At 32.8% G+C, this 12,940-nt stretch overlaps 2 protein-coding genes across 4 annotated transcripts; both read left to right on the top strand.

Annotated features, from left to right (window-relative positions):
* The first annotated feature begins 1,211 nt into the window (after window positions 1-1,211).
* On the top strand, window positions 1,212-6,704 carry LOC106108635 (bifunctional coenzyme A synthase). Of its 3 annotated transcripts, none has more exons than XM_013289891.1 (10): window positions 1,212-1,272; window positions 1,596-1,777; window positions 2,064-2,241; window positions 2,551-2,727; window positions 3,223-3,371; window positions 3,604-3,807; window positions 4,294-4,382; window positions 4,592-4,757; window positions 5,470-5,652; window positions 6,066-6,704. In XM_013289891.1, exons 2-10 carry the CDS (start codon window positions 1,613-1,615, stop codon window positions 6,261-6,263), a joined length of 1,509 nt encoding a protein of 502 aa, XP_013145345.1. In that variant the 5' UTR covers window positions 1,212-1,272; window positions 1,596-1,612; the 3' UTR covers window positions 6,264-6,704. The 3 variants fall into 3 exon arrangements, with proteins under 3 accessions (XP_013145345.1, XP_013145344.1, XP_013145343.1); XM_013289890.1 differs by lacking the exon at window positions 1,212-1,272 and adding an exon at window positions 1,280-1,536 and having other exon boundaries at window positions 1,602-1,777; XM_013289889.1 differs by lacking the exon at window positions 1,212-1,272 and adding an exon at window positions 1,280-1,536.
* A 1,013-nt stretch (window positions 6,705-7,717) lies between these two features.
* On the top strand, window positions 7,718-12,659 carry LOC106108423. Its single transcript, XM_013289588.1, has 4 exons — window positions 7,718-7,822; window positions 7,910-9,713; window positions 10,613-10,695; window positions 10,767-12,659. The coding sequence occupies exons 1-4, from the start codon at window positions 7,718-7,720 to the stop codon at window positions 12,657-12,659; spliced, it is 3,885 nt and encodes a 1,294-aa protein (XP_013145042.1).
* Window positions 12,660-12,940: the final 281 nt, after the last annotated feature.

The following is a 12,940-nucleotide window of genomic DNA, read 5'->3' as shown; positions in this document are numbered from 1 at the left end:
TGGACGGATGCTTGTTTGAATTTGTAGATTTGAACGAAATTTGGTATAGATATGGAAAAAAATCTGGAAGAACACATAGGCTACTTACTTTTGTTTCACGCGGACGGAGTCGCGGGCAAAAGCTAGTATTAAAATAATATACATTTCGACTTAGACTTAACATGCAATTAGAGTACAAGATTTATTTTTAATTTATAATTATAAAACTTTTTTAATAAACAAGTTTGATTTGTCAACTTTTTTGCAATTTCCTTATGCAAATGATAAACGGATACTCACGCTCTACCCGCAATGTGCCATTAAATAAAAATAGTTGATTGTGATTACCAATGATTTAGAATGGTTTTGATGTAACTTAGTAAATTAGTATTCAGTAAATACTATTTACTGACTACACGTAACTACAAACCAAAACCCAAAGTTAGCATAACTATGTTAATTCTAAAATTACTTTGCATAAAGCGTTGTTAACTGTCGTAAAAAACAGATTTTTTGTAATCTTTAGGTTTTTAATTTTCTATAACTCTATGAATATCAAATATGCTAAAACATAAGATAGCACTTCAAAGTTTAAGTACATAAATGTAAGTAATCTTGTAAATATTCACTTTGCTTACTACACTTAATGACAAAGTTAATTTTAATTGCATTTAAATTTTAAATTAACCACCGAACTACTTTATAGTTAAGGAGTAGAAGATTTTTTGTTAAGTTAACAATTCGATGTATAAAGAGCAAGCAGATTATTTAAAAATGTACATGTTCTTTTCTCTCAATAAACTTCTGAATTCAGGTGTATGTTTTTTTTTTGGGATACAATTTTTAATGCCATTAAATCGGTACGCATTCAAATATTAAATGAAGTTGTAATAACTAATACTAATATTATCTTAATTTACTACAAGAATTTTATAAACACCAATTTTAGAAATAATAAAAGCGATTGAGAAATTCCTGAAATTTGATGAAAATGGAACGAGCACAAATTAAGATTCAGCAATAAACAACCCATTTTGTATTCAAAAATTCCCGCGTTTAAAAATTACATTTTCCATAAAATAGTCAGAGGCTTAAAGTCTAATAACCAGACCATAGAATCTTCAAAAAAATAAAATGTCAATGTCGATATTGACATTTCTGCCAGTTTCTGCTTATAGGTTAGGTTAGGTTTTTGGCAGCTAGTGATAAGAGAATTTTATTTACATGGACATTTTCCCATATAGTTTATTTTATTTATACACTTAAAGATATATATACATTTTATTTACTTAGGTAATAAACGATTTTCTTACATTTTTATAATTTGTGCATCATCTTAATGGGATAATCACGTAAATGTAATAGTTTACAGTTTTTTGTTGTGTTTGTGCAAATTTGTTTGAATTCATGCCTTATCGTAGCTCATAGTATAGCAAATTATAGAATCTGTGGACTGATGTGGACTTTGAACAATGTTCAACACAGTTTATTTAGTATCACTTGCTATTGTATCCGTATCAGTTCTTATTTCATATATTTTAATGAATACTAATACAGGTGGGTACTAAAATAAAACAGCTATTTAATTAGCTATTGCAATCTTATTATAATTACAGTTTCAGAACTTGAGACAATGGCAAAGAATGGCTTAGTTTTTGTTGCTAATACAGCAAAGATGCACAATTTAGTCACCAAAGCTATTAAATCAGTTAAAAACATATTATATATAAAAATTAATAGTGATTCGGGAAATTTGTTGCCTATATTGAGCAACCAAATTGTTAATATCTACAGTAATGTAAGTATAAGTTTTTTTAATATCAGATAACAGTTACTAATTCACTAATGTGCATCACAATATAATGGTGCAAATATGTAAATAACGAATTCACCCGCGCGGAATTAAAATATCTATCCTTTCTAATGGTGAAAGACTTTAAAATCAGCCCAGTAGTTTTTGAGTTATTTCAATACATACAAAAATCCAAAAATACAAATCTTTCTTTTTTATATTATTAGTATAGACAAAATACTGCTGTAGTTCATTGATGTGTAAAGTTCTGTATAAGATGTTTTAAATACAGGCATCTTCACAAAATACAGATGTGAGATTGTTGTTGAAACCAATTAAGTCAGGAGAGAAGATTCATACAAACCATGCAATAGATCTCATTCTTTATGAAAGTGAACTGGACAAGCATATTGAAGAGCTCAAACATTCAGTAAATAATCTAGAAACTGGATGTAAAGTTAAAAGTTTCGGTAAGTAGAAGATACAATTAGACATAAACAATTGAATACTTAACAATAAAAACAGGAAAATTCAGTAAACAATGCTGTTGGCTTGCATTTTTAATGTTATGTAACATTTGTTATCTAATTAACCTCAAGGAAGAGTCGAGATAAAATCTGTTCAACAAATAAATTATAAAACTTATATGAAGCCACTAAAAAAGTCTTAAAATATTTTATAAGAATGGAGTTCTGCAATTTTTTAAAAAAACATAACTTTGTGTGTAAATGTTTATGACATGATTTAAATATTGACAGACATTTTTGTTGCTTCCACAGATAGTAAAACAGCAGATAGAGTGTCAACAGAAGAAAAGATAAAAACCTATGAGTATGTGGCAGTTGGTGGAACATTTGATAGACTACACAACGGACATAAGATCCTGTTGTCGCAGGCGGCTCTGCGCGCAACCAGACATGTGACAGTCGGGGTAACTGATGTAAATATGATTAAATGTAAGAAATCTTGTTGGCCATGTCTATCACTGAACTTTAATAGCTCTGCGGCTATGCGATCAACTTGGAATCACATCAAACACTGATTACAGCCACTGTCATGTTCGTTTAGAGGTCCCATTAGTGTAATTTTAATATCTAATATACATTAAGGGTCTTTCCACACTAGTGACTATTTAATGACTGGATTCGAAAGTGATTTTTTTTATTTAAAGTACGATATGAACATTATACTATCAGTTATAGCTATTATTTGACTTTTTTTTTACATATTTTATAGTTTATATTGTATCTCACTTATACCCTCCTACTTCAAATTCATGCAATATTTACATTTTATTGTTATATGTAATTTATTTAAAAAATAGCTGTTTTTTTATTTCATATTTATAAAGTAATTTAATTATATTCTGTTATCAATGGTATTTTAAAAATAAAAATTACCAAATTTAATAAATAAATTTTCGTATTAATTTGCAAGTAATTTTGTTGCAGCAAAAGTTCTATGGGAGTTAATCGAGCCTGTAGAAAAAAGAATAAAGGGAGTACTTGACTTCTTAACTGACATAAATCCAGATCTCGAGTATAATGTTACACCAATACAAGATTTATATGGACCTACCAAATCTGATCCGAGGTATGAGGTAAGATATAACTATTTTATGCAGTTTATATAAAAATATTAAAGTGGACATTATCGTCGTCTATAAAAACCGAGTGTGTTTTTTATTTTTCATTTTTTATTTCATAAGAATGAAATTCTCCAAAGAAATTTGTACATTATTGTCAACATAAAAGTTTAAATGGATATCCAATAACTATCTATTTTATGGCACATTTATATTCTAATTTCTTCTATTAATTTCGTTCCATAAGTTGATAGTGACCAGTGAGGAAACAAAAAGAGGTGGGGTTAAAATCAATGAGAAACGCGAGGAAATCGGCTTTCGTCCACTCGATACGTATGTGATAGGACTTGCTGAGGATCCGACCAACAGACACTCTGCTGAAGAAGAAACCAAAGTCAGTTCCAGCAATCAGAGAATGAGGTTACTAGGAACGGTGATAAAGGAGCCGGAGGTAAGATATGGGTAGTAAATATAGTCCCAAGTCAAACAAACACTTAAGTAAATTTGAGTTTCCAACCAACCATTTTAGTGTACAGTTAATCAACTAGTTGAGCAGAACAAGCATTTAACTATAAGCGACTAGTTGAGCAGCAGTTAACTAGTTGATTGTGCAGTTAACCAACTAGTTGAGATTGTAATTAACCAACTAGTAGAGAGTATGGTGAACCAACTGGTTGAAAGTATAGTGAATCAACTAGTTGAAAGTGTAGGTAAGCAACTAGTTGAAAGTGTAGGTAACCAACTAGTTGAGAGTATAGTTAACCAACTAATTGAGAGTATAGTTAACCAACTAGTTGAAAGTAAAGTTAGACAACTAGTTGAACATGTTAATCCACAAGGTGAGTGTACAGTTAACTGATTAAGTATTTAGTTGAATGGCTAACTGACTAGGTGAGTACCCATCTATCTTGTTTGATTGTAGTTATTTAACTTGCAGCCAAACCCCCGTATCCCAGTGCGGCCTTATGTCATAGGATTGGCTGGCGGTATTGGCAGTGGCAAGAGTAATATTGCTGAGAAATTAAAGTAAGAAAATTTGTTATTGCTAAAGATAATATTATTAGATCAGTTTTTAATATTTTTTTTTTATCGTAAAACGCGTCTTCCTTTACATAATTTTTTATTAAAAAGATTTATATTTAATCGTTAAAGAAATGACATCGATTTTTTTTTATTTTGTAGTGATTTATTTTTTTAATGCGTTCAGAAACATGATATTAGGTTATTTTGTTTAGACTAAAAGGTGCTGCGGTTATAAACTGTGATTTGATCGCTCACGAGTTGTACAAGCCTGGTCTTCCACTCAACCGAACGTTATCTGAGGCCTTCGGAGGACATATCATCACAGAAAACGGTGAAGTCGACAGACGGAAACTTGGACAAATCGTATTTAGTGATAAGGTGAGAAAATTATGAAGCCCTTAGCACTCAGAAAAATTGTAAATAAACAATTAAAACGCGTTTTACCGAATGTACACTAAGATTCCATTTTAAATTTCAAATGTGTAATTTTAGATGGATGTATGTATGGATGTTTGTTACCGCATATCTACAAAACCTTGATTAAATTTAAAACATAGATAGAATATACTCTGTAATGAGGCATAGACTACAAACTTTAAGCGCCAATAGCCTAATGGTTTGGGAACGGATTACTGATCTTGCGGTCGAGGGTTTAAATCTCGTCATTCGACTATTATCGTGAACCATATCCTAGCACAAGCCTAGAGCTTAGTTAGAATCTTAAGCTTTAGGCTTGTTCGTTACAGGAAACATTAGTAAACTAATAAAAAATACTAAAAACATTAGTAACAAAAATAGTCTACAAACTTTTTTTTTACCACACGGATAAAGTCGCAGGCCAAAACAGGCTAAAGACTTATAAAATGAACCGTTTCAACAAAAGTACTGCAACTTCAACAGCTTTAGAGCTTAGTATGAAGTGGATTTGACAGTGGAGGAGAGGGAAAAGGAAAATGTCTGTATGTGCGTCTCCGTCAATTAAGGGCAAGCAAGGTATCTGCAACTGCGGATGTCTGGGCGGTCGTTTCGCTTTGTCGGCGAATTCAGGTGGCCAGACGCTCTGTTGCCACCCTATAAAAATCGTTTTCAGAACGAACTAGAAAGGTTAAATCAGTTAGTTTGGCCAGCTGTAATAGAGGAGACGCAGCGCCGTATCAGGGCGCTGGGGCAGGCGGGCTACGAGGTGGTGGTGATGGAGGCCGCGGTGATGGTGCGAGCCAAGTGGTACCACTACTGTCACCAATTGTGGGCAGTTATTGTACCACCTAATGAGGTAATTTATCGTTATCTTACTAATGTTAACGCGGATGGATGTTTGTTAGAGTTTGTAGACTAAACTGATGAACGGATTTTGATTAAATTTGGCAAATGTAGAACATAGTCTGGTAGGACATATAGACTACTTACTGCTTTATTAATTCCTCGTTGGCGGAGTCGCGGGCGAAAGCTAGTATGTATTATCTTGTTTCATTTTAGGTACAATTCAAATGTAGCCACATAGTATTTTAATCCATGCAGTCAGTCATCATATTAATTCTAAACTAAGCGACTTTCTTAGTAGCCATTTAACAACAAACATTGAAGTGTAATTTGCAACTTTTGTTACATGTATTTCGATGTAGGGTAGATTAAATTGCTGTATGAAATAATTTAAGATACAATACTTAATATTAAATATAAAAACAGGCTATAAAAAGGCTTCAAGCGCGCAACAATCTGTCAGAAGAGGAAGCGAGACAACGTGTGGAGGCTCAAGTATCAAATTCCGAGCAAGTGGCCGCCGCTAATATTGTGTTCAGTCCGTATTGGAGCTACGAATATACACAATCCCAGATAGATAAGGCCTGGGACCATTTGCAGAAATATCTCGGACACCAAAATTAAAAAATAAAATATTTATTAACGTTTTTAGATATAATAAAGTCTATGTAATCTGTTAAAATGTTTACTCACGTTCAAAAAATTTATTAAAACATTATTTTTATTATTACAATAGAACAGCGGCTTGCGCTTTGTAAGTGGCTGGCTTTAATGTACCTGAATTTACTAAAATTTGTCAATATTAAATATGATTTATCTGTGCATGGAGTATTGCTACTATCGCATCAGTGTTGCCATTGTAATAGTAAAAAATCAAATATAATTGTGATTTAATTTTTAAAAAAGCAAACAGTTATTTTTTTAACTGCAGAAATATATTTAATCATTTCTATTAAGTAATGACGAATTTTATAATCATATATTATAGACGATTGGTACGCCTACACTTGCCAAGTCCTGTTTTGAATGGTCTAAGTACAATCATAATGTGCATGTCTTAATTAGCTCTTAACTTGGCAGAATTTTATTTTTTCGAATATCAAAATAATATTCATAGCACTTAACCTTGATGACCCAAGAAGTTTAGGAAAAAATTGATGTATCTCTACAGATACACTAACAAGAAAAAAAGAACTTTCTTACTCCTGGTGTTTTACTGTTTGCACTTCGCACTTTGTAAGATTTACATCTTTTGATAATAATTAAAACTCATAGCCAAATTATTTTTAATTTTAATTTACTTAAAAAAAAAATAAAGCTAGCATTGAATTATCTAAAATTGCCTTTTAATTGATTTTAATGTAATAAATCAATTTTATGAAATGATAAGCAATAGAAATATTTTAACTTTTTAGCCTTATATTATAAGAATAGATATATATTAATTGTTTTATACTTTTTCAATAAAATGTTTACAATTAGTGGTTGGCTAGAGAATAGATTTATTTAAATAAATATTTTTGTAAAGAGAACGATTGTTTTTTATTTACACTTGTGTACTACTGCCCAAGTGACCCGCTCGCTCAGTGCTTATGACCACACAGAAGACAGACGTAAAGTAGTTATTCTGCATTTCGCCTGAAGAGTAATACGTCATGACCCCCCCCCCCCTGAGCTGGTTGGTCAAGAGCTTAACAAAATTTACATATTTAGTCAAGCTCTTGACTTGACCACGACTATGTGACACCCCCCCTGCCCTTGCTTAAAATAGAATGTTATTAAAAAAACAATAAGTAGATACAAAAGTCTGTTATTTTCATAAATATACGTGCGTGTATACTCTTGAATAGTTTATCAATCGAAACTCTAATTCTCAAAATATTAATGGTATATTTGATTGAAATCACAAATCCTTGGAAACATAATACATTAGCTAAAGTACTGGAACTTTTTTTAACTTATCGGCTCGTATACTTCTTTTCTACGTCAGTCTTGAGCTCTATCTTTCTAGATTACTTTGTACGCAATAGTCGAGTACAACGCCACTTGAAATTATAGCATTAAGCTTGGACAGCGTCATGCCTTTCCTCCTCAATTTTATCATAGTCGGAGCGGTTGTTGTCAATGGTCAAGAAAATTTAACGATACTTCCAGATAAAAGTGACCAAAGAATACAGATAATCGTAAGTAAACTCTATACTAGTGATAATATTGCTCCATACGAGGAAATAAACAATGCATGGGAGATAAAAACTATTTTTTAATTGCAGGGCGACCTAGTTAAAGATAATTTGAAAACAAACGGATGGAACAACATTCTCTGCTTCGGACATCTACCTGACAATTTTTATAACAAAGTGAAAGATCTCAATCTAACTTTTTCTATTTCGAATATAGATGTTGAAGATGATTATGATATAGAGGGTGTTGTACCTTATCATTCCAATTTTATTGTCATCGATTGTATAAACTTTGAGCAGTTCGAAGATGTTATCACTAAAGTGATTTCTCTGCCATATTGGCATCCACTAGCCCATGTCATTTTGTACTATCATACGCTTGAAGACAGACAAATGATGTCCAAACTGTTCTACATACTGTGGTACTACAGAGCAATCAATGTTATTATCATTCAATACGATGATTCTAAAGACGTCCTGCTGGTGTCGTATTTCAATCCATACACCAGTGAACCTTATCGATATAAGAACGTCTATGGATGCAGATTGACAAAGAAAATCGGCATGCCGTTCGATAACTTTGAGACTGGGCTTTCCTGTGAAGAGGGTTGCGAAAATATACCTCTAAAATCGAAACTACGACGCAATTTCTTTGGTACTTGTCTGGGATATGAGACAATTGCCGTGAACTACAATGACACATCCAAATTGAAGAAAATCAATTTATTTGAGAACAAAGCAAAAAATTTTTACAGATATCCGCTCAGAGCGTTTGGCGCTGAAGTGTTACCATTTTTAGAGATTAGGAATTACAGTGATGGTACTTACTCGATGCACAAGAGAGACGCTATGGTGTGGAATACAATGGCTGAGATGATGAATTTCACAATAGACCTGTCACCTGCCGAGGGAAAAATAAAAGAACCTTTTGACTATGACCTAAGCATTCAAATGTTATTCGCATTTTCACACAGAAAATTCGATTTATTTCTCTTTCCAGTTTATCAGTATGATTTAGTTCTTTTCCAAATAGATAATACTTTTCCCTACAAAGATAGCGGCGTTTGCTTTTTAGCGCATCGTGCTGATTTTGAAATGATTCTATTCGACGAGAAATTGTTCCTTAACAACATAGGTATAGTTGTACAATTTTTATTCTGCTTCTTGGGCTCCTGGTTTGTATTCTTTATATTTAACATTGAACAAGGTGAACGGATTAGTTTCGATCGAGCTGGAAAAGATTTTGTAAACGCAGTTAGGACAGTTTTATCGATGGGTCTTTACAATACACCTGGACGTGGTTCATTCCGTATTTATTTTATCATATCACTTTGGAGTTTCTTTATAATTAACTTTTCAACTCAAGCAGCTATTATATCGTTCTTTTCTGCAGCTAAGAGAGGCAAAGAAGTAGACACGTTTGAAGATATCGCTGCTAAAGGATATGTGGTCGAAGGTATGGCATCTCCTGACCTCATTCTCCCAGATCACAAAGAAATATATCGTGTGATTAACTCCAGACTGGTATCAAATAAAGATTTGTTTGGATGTGTCAAGAAAATGGATAATGACAGTCGTAGATTTTGTTTGTTAGATTGTGCGGTCTGCAAATATTTGGAAAGAAACAAAATGAATGACAAGGGACAGCAATACTTACATGTGGCTAAGGATAAAGCTCATGGGCATCATCTGAATATGCTACTTCAAAAGCATTCAACAATAACAGATGTGTACAATAAATATATTTTAGCAATAGTTGAAGCTGGTTTAGTGACCAAATGGGAGCAGTACAGATTCACTGAGATCAAGGAGGAAGCGCCAGTGCGAGCAATGGGCTGGGAGGACGTCGAAGGAATTTATAAATGCTACGTTTTCTTTCTTATTCTAAGCATTGGTATATTCTTTTGTGAAATTTCAATCAAATTGATTGGTAATATTAGACAGTATTGTTCTAAAAAGATCAGAAATAAGAATGTAAAAAGAGTTTGGTAAGATCTCTAATAGCAATGAGATTCAAGTTGTCATTTTCACCTTTTTGCTTATTTATTGATGGTTGTAAAATACAGAAACGGTTAATATTTGTTAAACTTTTGCCTTTTGAGATTTATTGCAATAAAATAATACCACATATAAAATGATTTCTATTCAAATCCTAATTAGAATTTTGATGTTCATAGTTATTCGCATCAAAAGTCAATTCTGATATCATAAGAATGTCATAAGCATATACAACAAAAAATGCATTCTGTGGAAGGCATTGCGAAAGGCCTATGACCAAAAGTGGCCAGATGATGATATAAGAAAGAGGAGTACAACCAATTCCCTAGTGTATTTACTCCTGTCCTGTTCGTATTTTACTGTGGAGAACTTCTGAATCGTGTCTAGTATTTAAAAAACTTTATTTTCAGTAGTTCTGAGCTACGTTTTAAACGCTAAAAACGTTTTAATTACAATACATGTACCTATCAAATCATATATAAAAAAATAAATTGATGCTATCTACTGTTAAGTACCTACCAATATTATATGGCTACCTCATTATTTCTCGAAATAATCAAGGTAAATTTGATTGAATACGATATAACTTTAGGCATATCACACAGCAATATCTAAAGTAGTGATTATTATTCTTAATGGGATGTCATTCGATTATTGTCTGAAATTACAAATGTATTGGAATTGGATTGGAACCTCCGTTTGTTCTACTTTCACCATATCACTGGAAGACGTCACAGATGCTACATATCAGATTTGGCGCCTTTTCGATTATGGATTTATTCCTTTTATTTGCAGTTCTTTTAAAAATGACTACGGTCAATGCTTCTGAAAATTTAATGGTAAGACCTGATAGAGAGGACCAAAGAATAGATATTATTGTAAGTATGCATATACGCAACTAATCAAGATGTTATATAACGTAAGCTCATTTTTGTAAATGAAATTCCAGGTTGATATAGTAATACATAATTTGAAAACAAACGGATGGAACAACATTCTCTGCTTTGGACATCTACCTGACAATTTTTATAACAAAGTGCAAGAACTCAATCTAACTTTTTCTATTTCGAATGTGGATGTTGAAGATGATTATGATATAGAGGGTGTTGTACCTTATCATTCCAATTTTATTGTCATAGATTGCATAAACTTTGAGCAGTTCGAAGATGTTATCACTAAAGTGGTTTCTCTGCCATATTGGCATCCACTAGCCCATGTCATTTTGTACTATCATACGCTTGAAGACAGACAAATGATGGCCAAACTGTTCTACATACTGTGGTACTACAGAGCAATCAATGTTATTATTATTCAATATGATGATTCTAAAGACGTGCTGTTGGTGTCGTATTTCAATCCATACACCAGTGAACCTTACCGATATAAGAATGTTTACGGATGCAAACTCGCTAAGAAAATAGGCATGCCGTTTGATAACTTTGAAAATGGGTTTACCTGTGAAGAGAGCTGTGAAAATATTCCAATCCAATCTAAAGTACGAAAAAACTTCTTTGGTACTTGTCTAGGATATGAAACGGTTTTATTTGATTACAGTAACACCACACTGTTGCAAAAAATCAACTTATTCGAGAGCAAAGTAAAAGATTTTCACGGCTACCCACTAAGAGCGTTTGGTGCTGAAGTATTACCTTTTCTAGAAATCCGAAACTACAGCGATGGAACTTATACGATGCATAAAAGAGATGCCATGGTATGGAACACTATGGCGGAAATAATGAATTTTACACTCGATCTATCTCCCGCTGAGGGAAAAATTAAGGAACCATTCGATTATGATTTGAACATCCAAATGGTTTTTGAATTTTCACATAGAAAGTTTGATTTATTCCTTTTCCCTGTATACCAGTTTGATTTAGTTCTCGTGGAAATAGACAATACGTTTCCTTACAAAGAAAGTGGTGTATGTTTTCTTGCACATCGTGCTGATTTTGAAACTGTTCTATTCGATCAAAAATTGTTAATTAACAACTTGGGGCTGGTACTTCAATTCTTGTTATGCTTTTTATGCTCTTGGTTTGTTTTCTTTATTTTTAATTTAGAACAACGTCAACGTGTTACCTTGGATCAGGCTGGGAAAGATCTCGTCAATACAGTAAGGACCATACTGTCAATTGGTCTTTACAATCCACCCAAACGTGGTTCATTTCGTATTTATTTAATAATATCTCTTTGGAGCTTTTTCATTATTAATTTCTCTACTCAAGCTGCTATTATATCGTTCTTTTCTGCTGCTAAGAGAGGCAAAGAAGTGGATACGTTTGAGGATATCGCGGAAAAAGGCTACATTGTCGAAGGTATGGCATCGCCAGATGTTATACTGCCTGATCACAAAGAAGTATATCGCACTATTAACTCAAGACTGGTATCTAATAAAGATTTATTTGGTTGTGTGAAGAAGATGAGTAATGACAGCCATAGATTTTGTTTATTGGATTGTGCGGTCTGCAAATATTTGGAAAGGAACAAAATGAATGAAAAGGGGGAACAGTATTTACATGTAGCTAAAGACAGAGCTCACGGACATTATCTGAACATGTTATTCCAGAGGAATTCCGCTATAACAGAAGTGTACAACAAATACATTTTAGCAATAGTTGAAGCAGGTTTAGTGACCAAATGGGAGCAGTACAGATTCACTGAGATCAAGGAGGAAGCGCCAGTGCGAGCAATGGGCTGGGAGGACGTTGAAGGAATTTACAAATGTTATGGTCTTTTTCTAGCAATTAGTTTTATTACGTTTCTGTGTGAAATGTCAATTAAACTCATCAAAAAAATGAAGAAATTTTGTTTTAAGAAGTTCAGGCTATGCAGACATAAATAACTAATTAGGTTTTGCAATAAATATTAGATTGCTTTTACTATGACATAATTATAATCAGTGCAAATGCGTTAGGCATGATGAATGATGTTTAAGTGTGTAGTTAACTCTTATGTACTTAACAATAAAATAATAAATTCGTTCTCATCGAAACATTTTTAAATTAAAATTGTCACTCCTCAAAACCTACTATGTATATTATGTTGGTGGACTCGCAATAAGCGCAGTTCTCGAGCGTCTAAAGCAAATACAGGTCAGAACCAAGACTTCCGTTGGTAAGTATT

Source organism: Papilio polytes, unplaced genomic scaffold (assembly GCF_000836215.1).
Source record: "Papilio polytes unplaced genomic scaffold, Ppol_1.0 DF821511.1, whole genome shotgun sequence".
NCBI classification, from domain to species: domain Eukaryota; kingdom Metazoa; phylum Arthropoda; class Insecta; order Lepidoptera; family Papilionidae; genus Papilio; species Papilio polytes.
The sequence above is the reverse complement of the archived record's forward strand: the minus strand, read 5'-3'. Positions and strand labels throughout refer to the sequence as shown.

What these genes read in the sequence shown, in the direction of transcription:
- LOC106108635 (XM_013289889.1), top strand. Translation starts at nt 1,452, where the DNA reads ATGTTCAACACAGTTTATTTAGTATCACTTGCTATTGTATCCGTATCA. An exon ending in TTGTTAATATCTACAGTAAT is followed by an intron (nt 1,778 to 2,063) that starts GTAAGTATAAGT and finishes TTTTAAATACAG; the next exon opens with GCATCTTCACAAAATACAGA. An exon ending in ATGTAAAGTTAAAAGTTTCG is followed by an intron (nt 2,242 to 2,550) that starts GTAAGTAGAAGA and finishes TTGCTTCCACAG; the next exon opens with ATAGTAAAACAGCAGATAGA.
- LOC106108423 (XM_013289588.1), top strand. Translation starts at nt 7,718, where the DNA reads ATGCCTTTCCTCCTCAATTTTATCATAGTCGGAGCGGTTGTTGTCAAT. An exon ending in CTTTCTTATTCTAAGCATTG is followed by an intron (nt 9,714 to 10,612) that starts GTATATTCTTTT and finishes TTTTATTTGCAG; the next exon opens with TTCTTTTAAAAATGACTACG. An exon ending in ACCAAAGAATAGATATTATT is followed by an intron (nt 10,696 to 10,766) that starts GTAAGTATGCAT and finishes ATGAAATTCCAG; the next exon opens with GTTGATATAGTAATACATAA.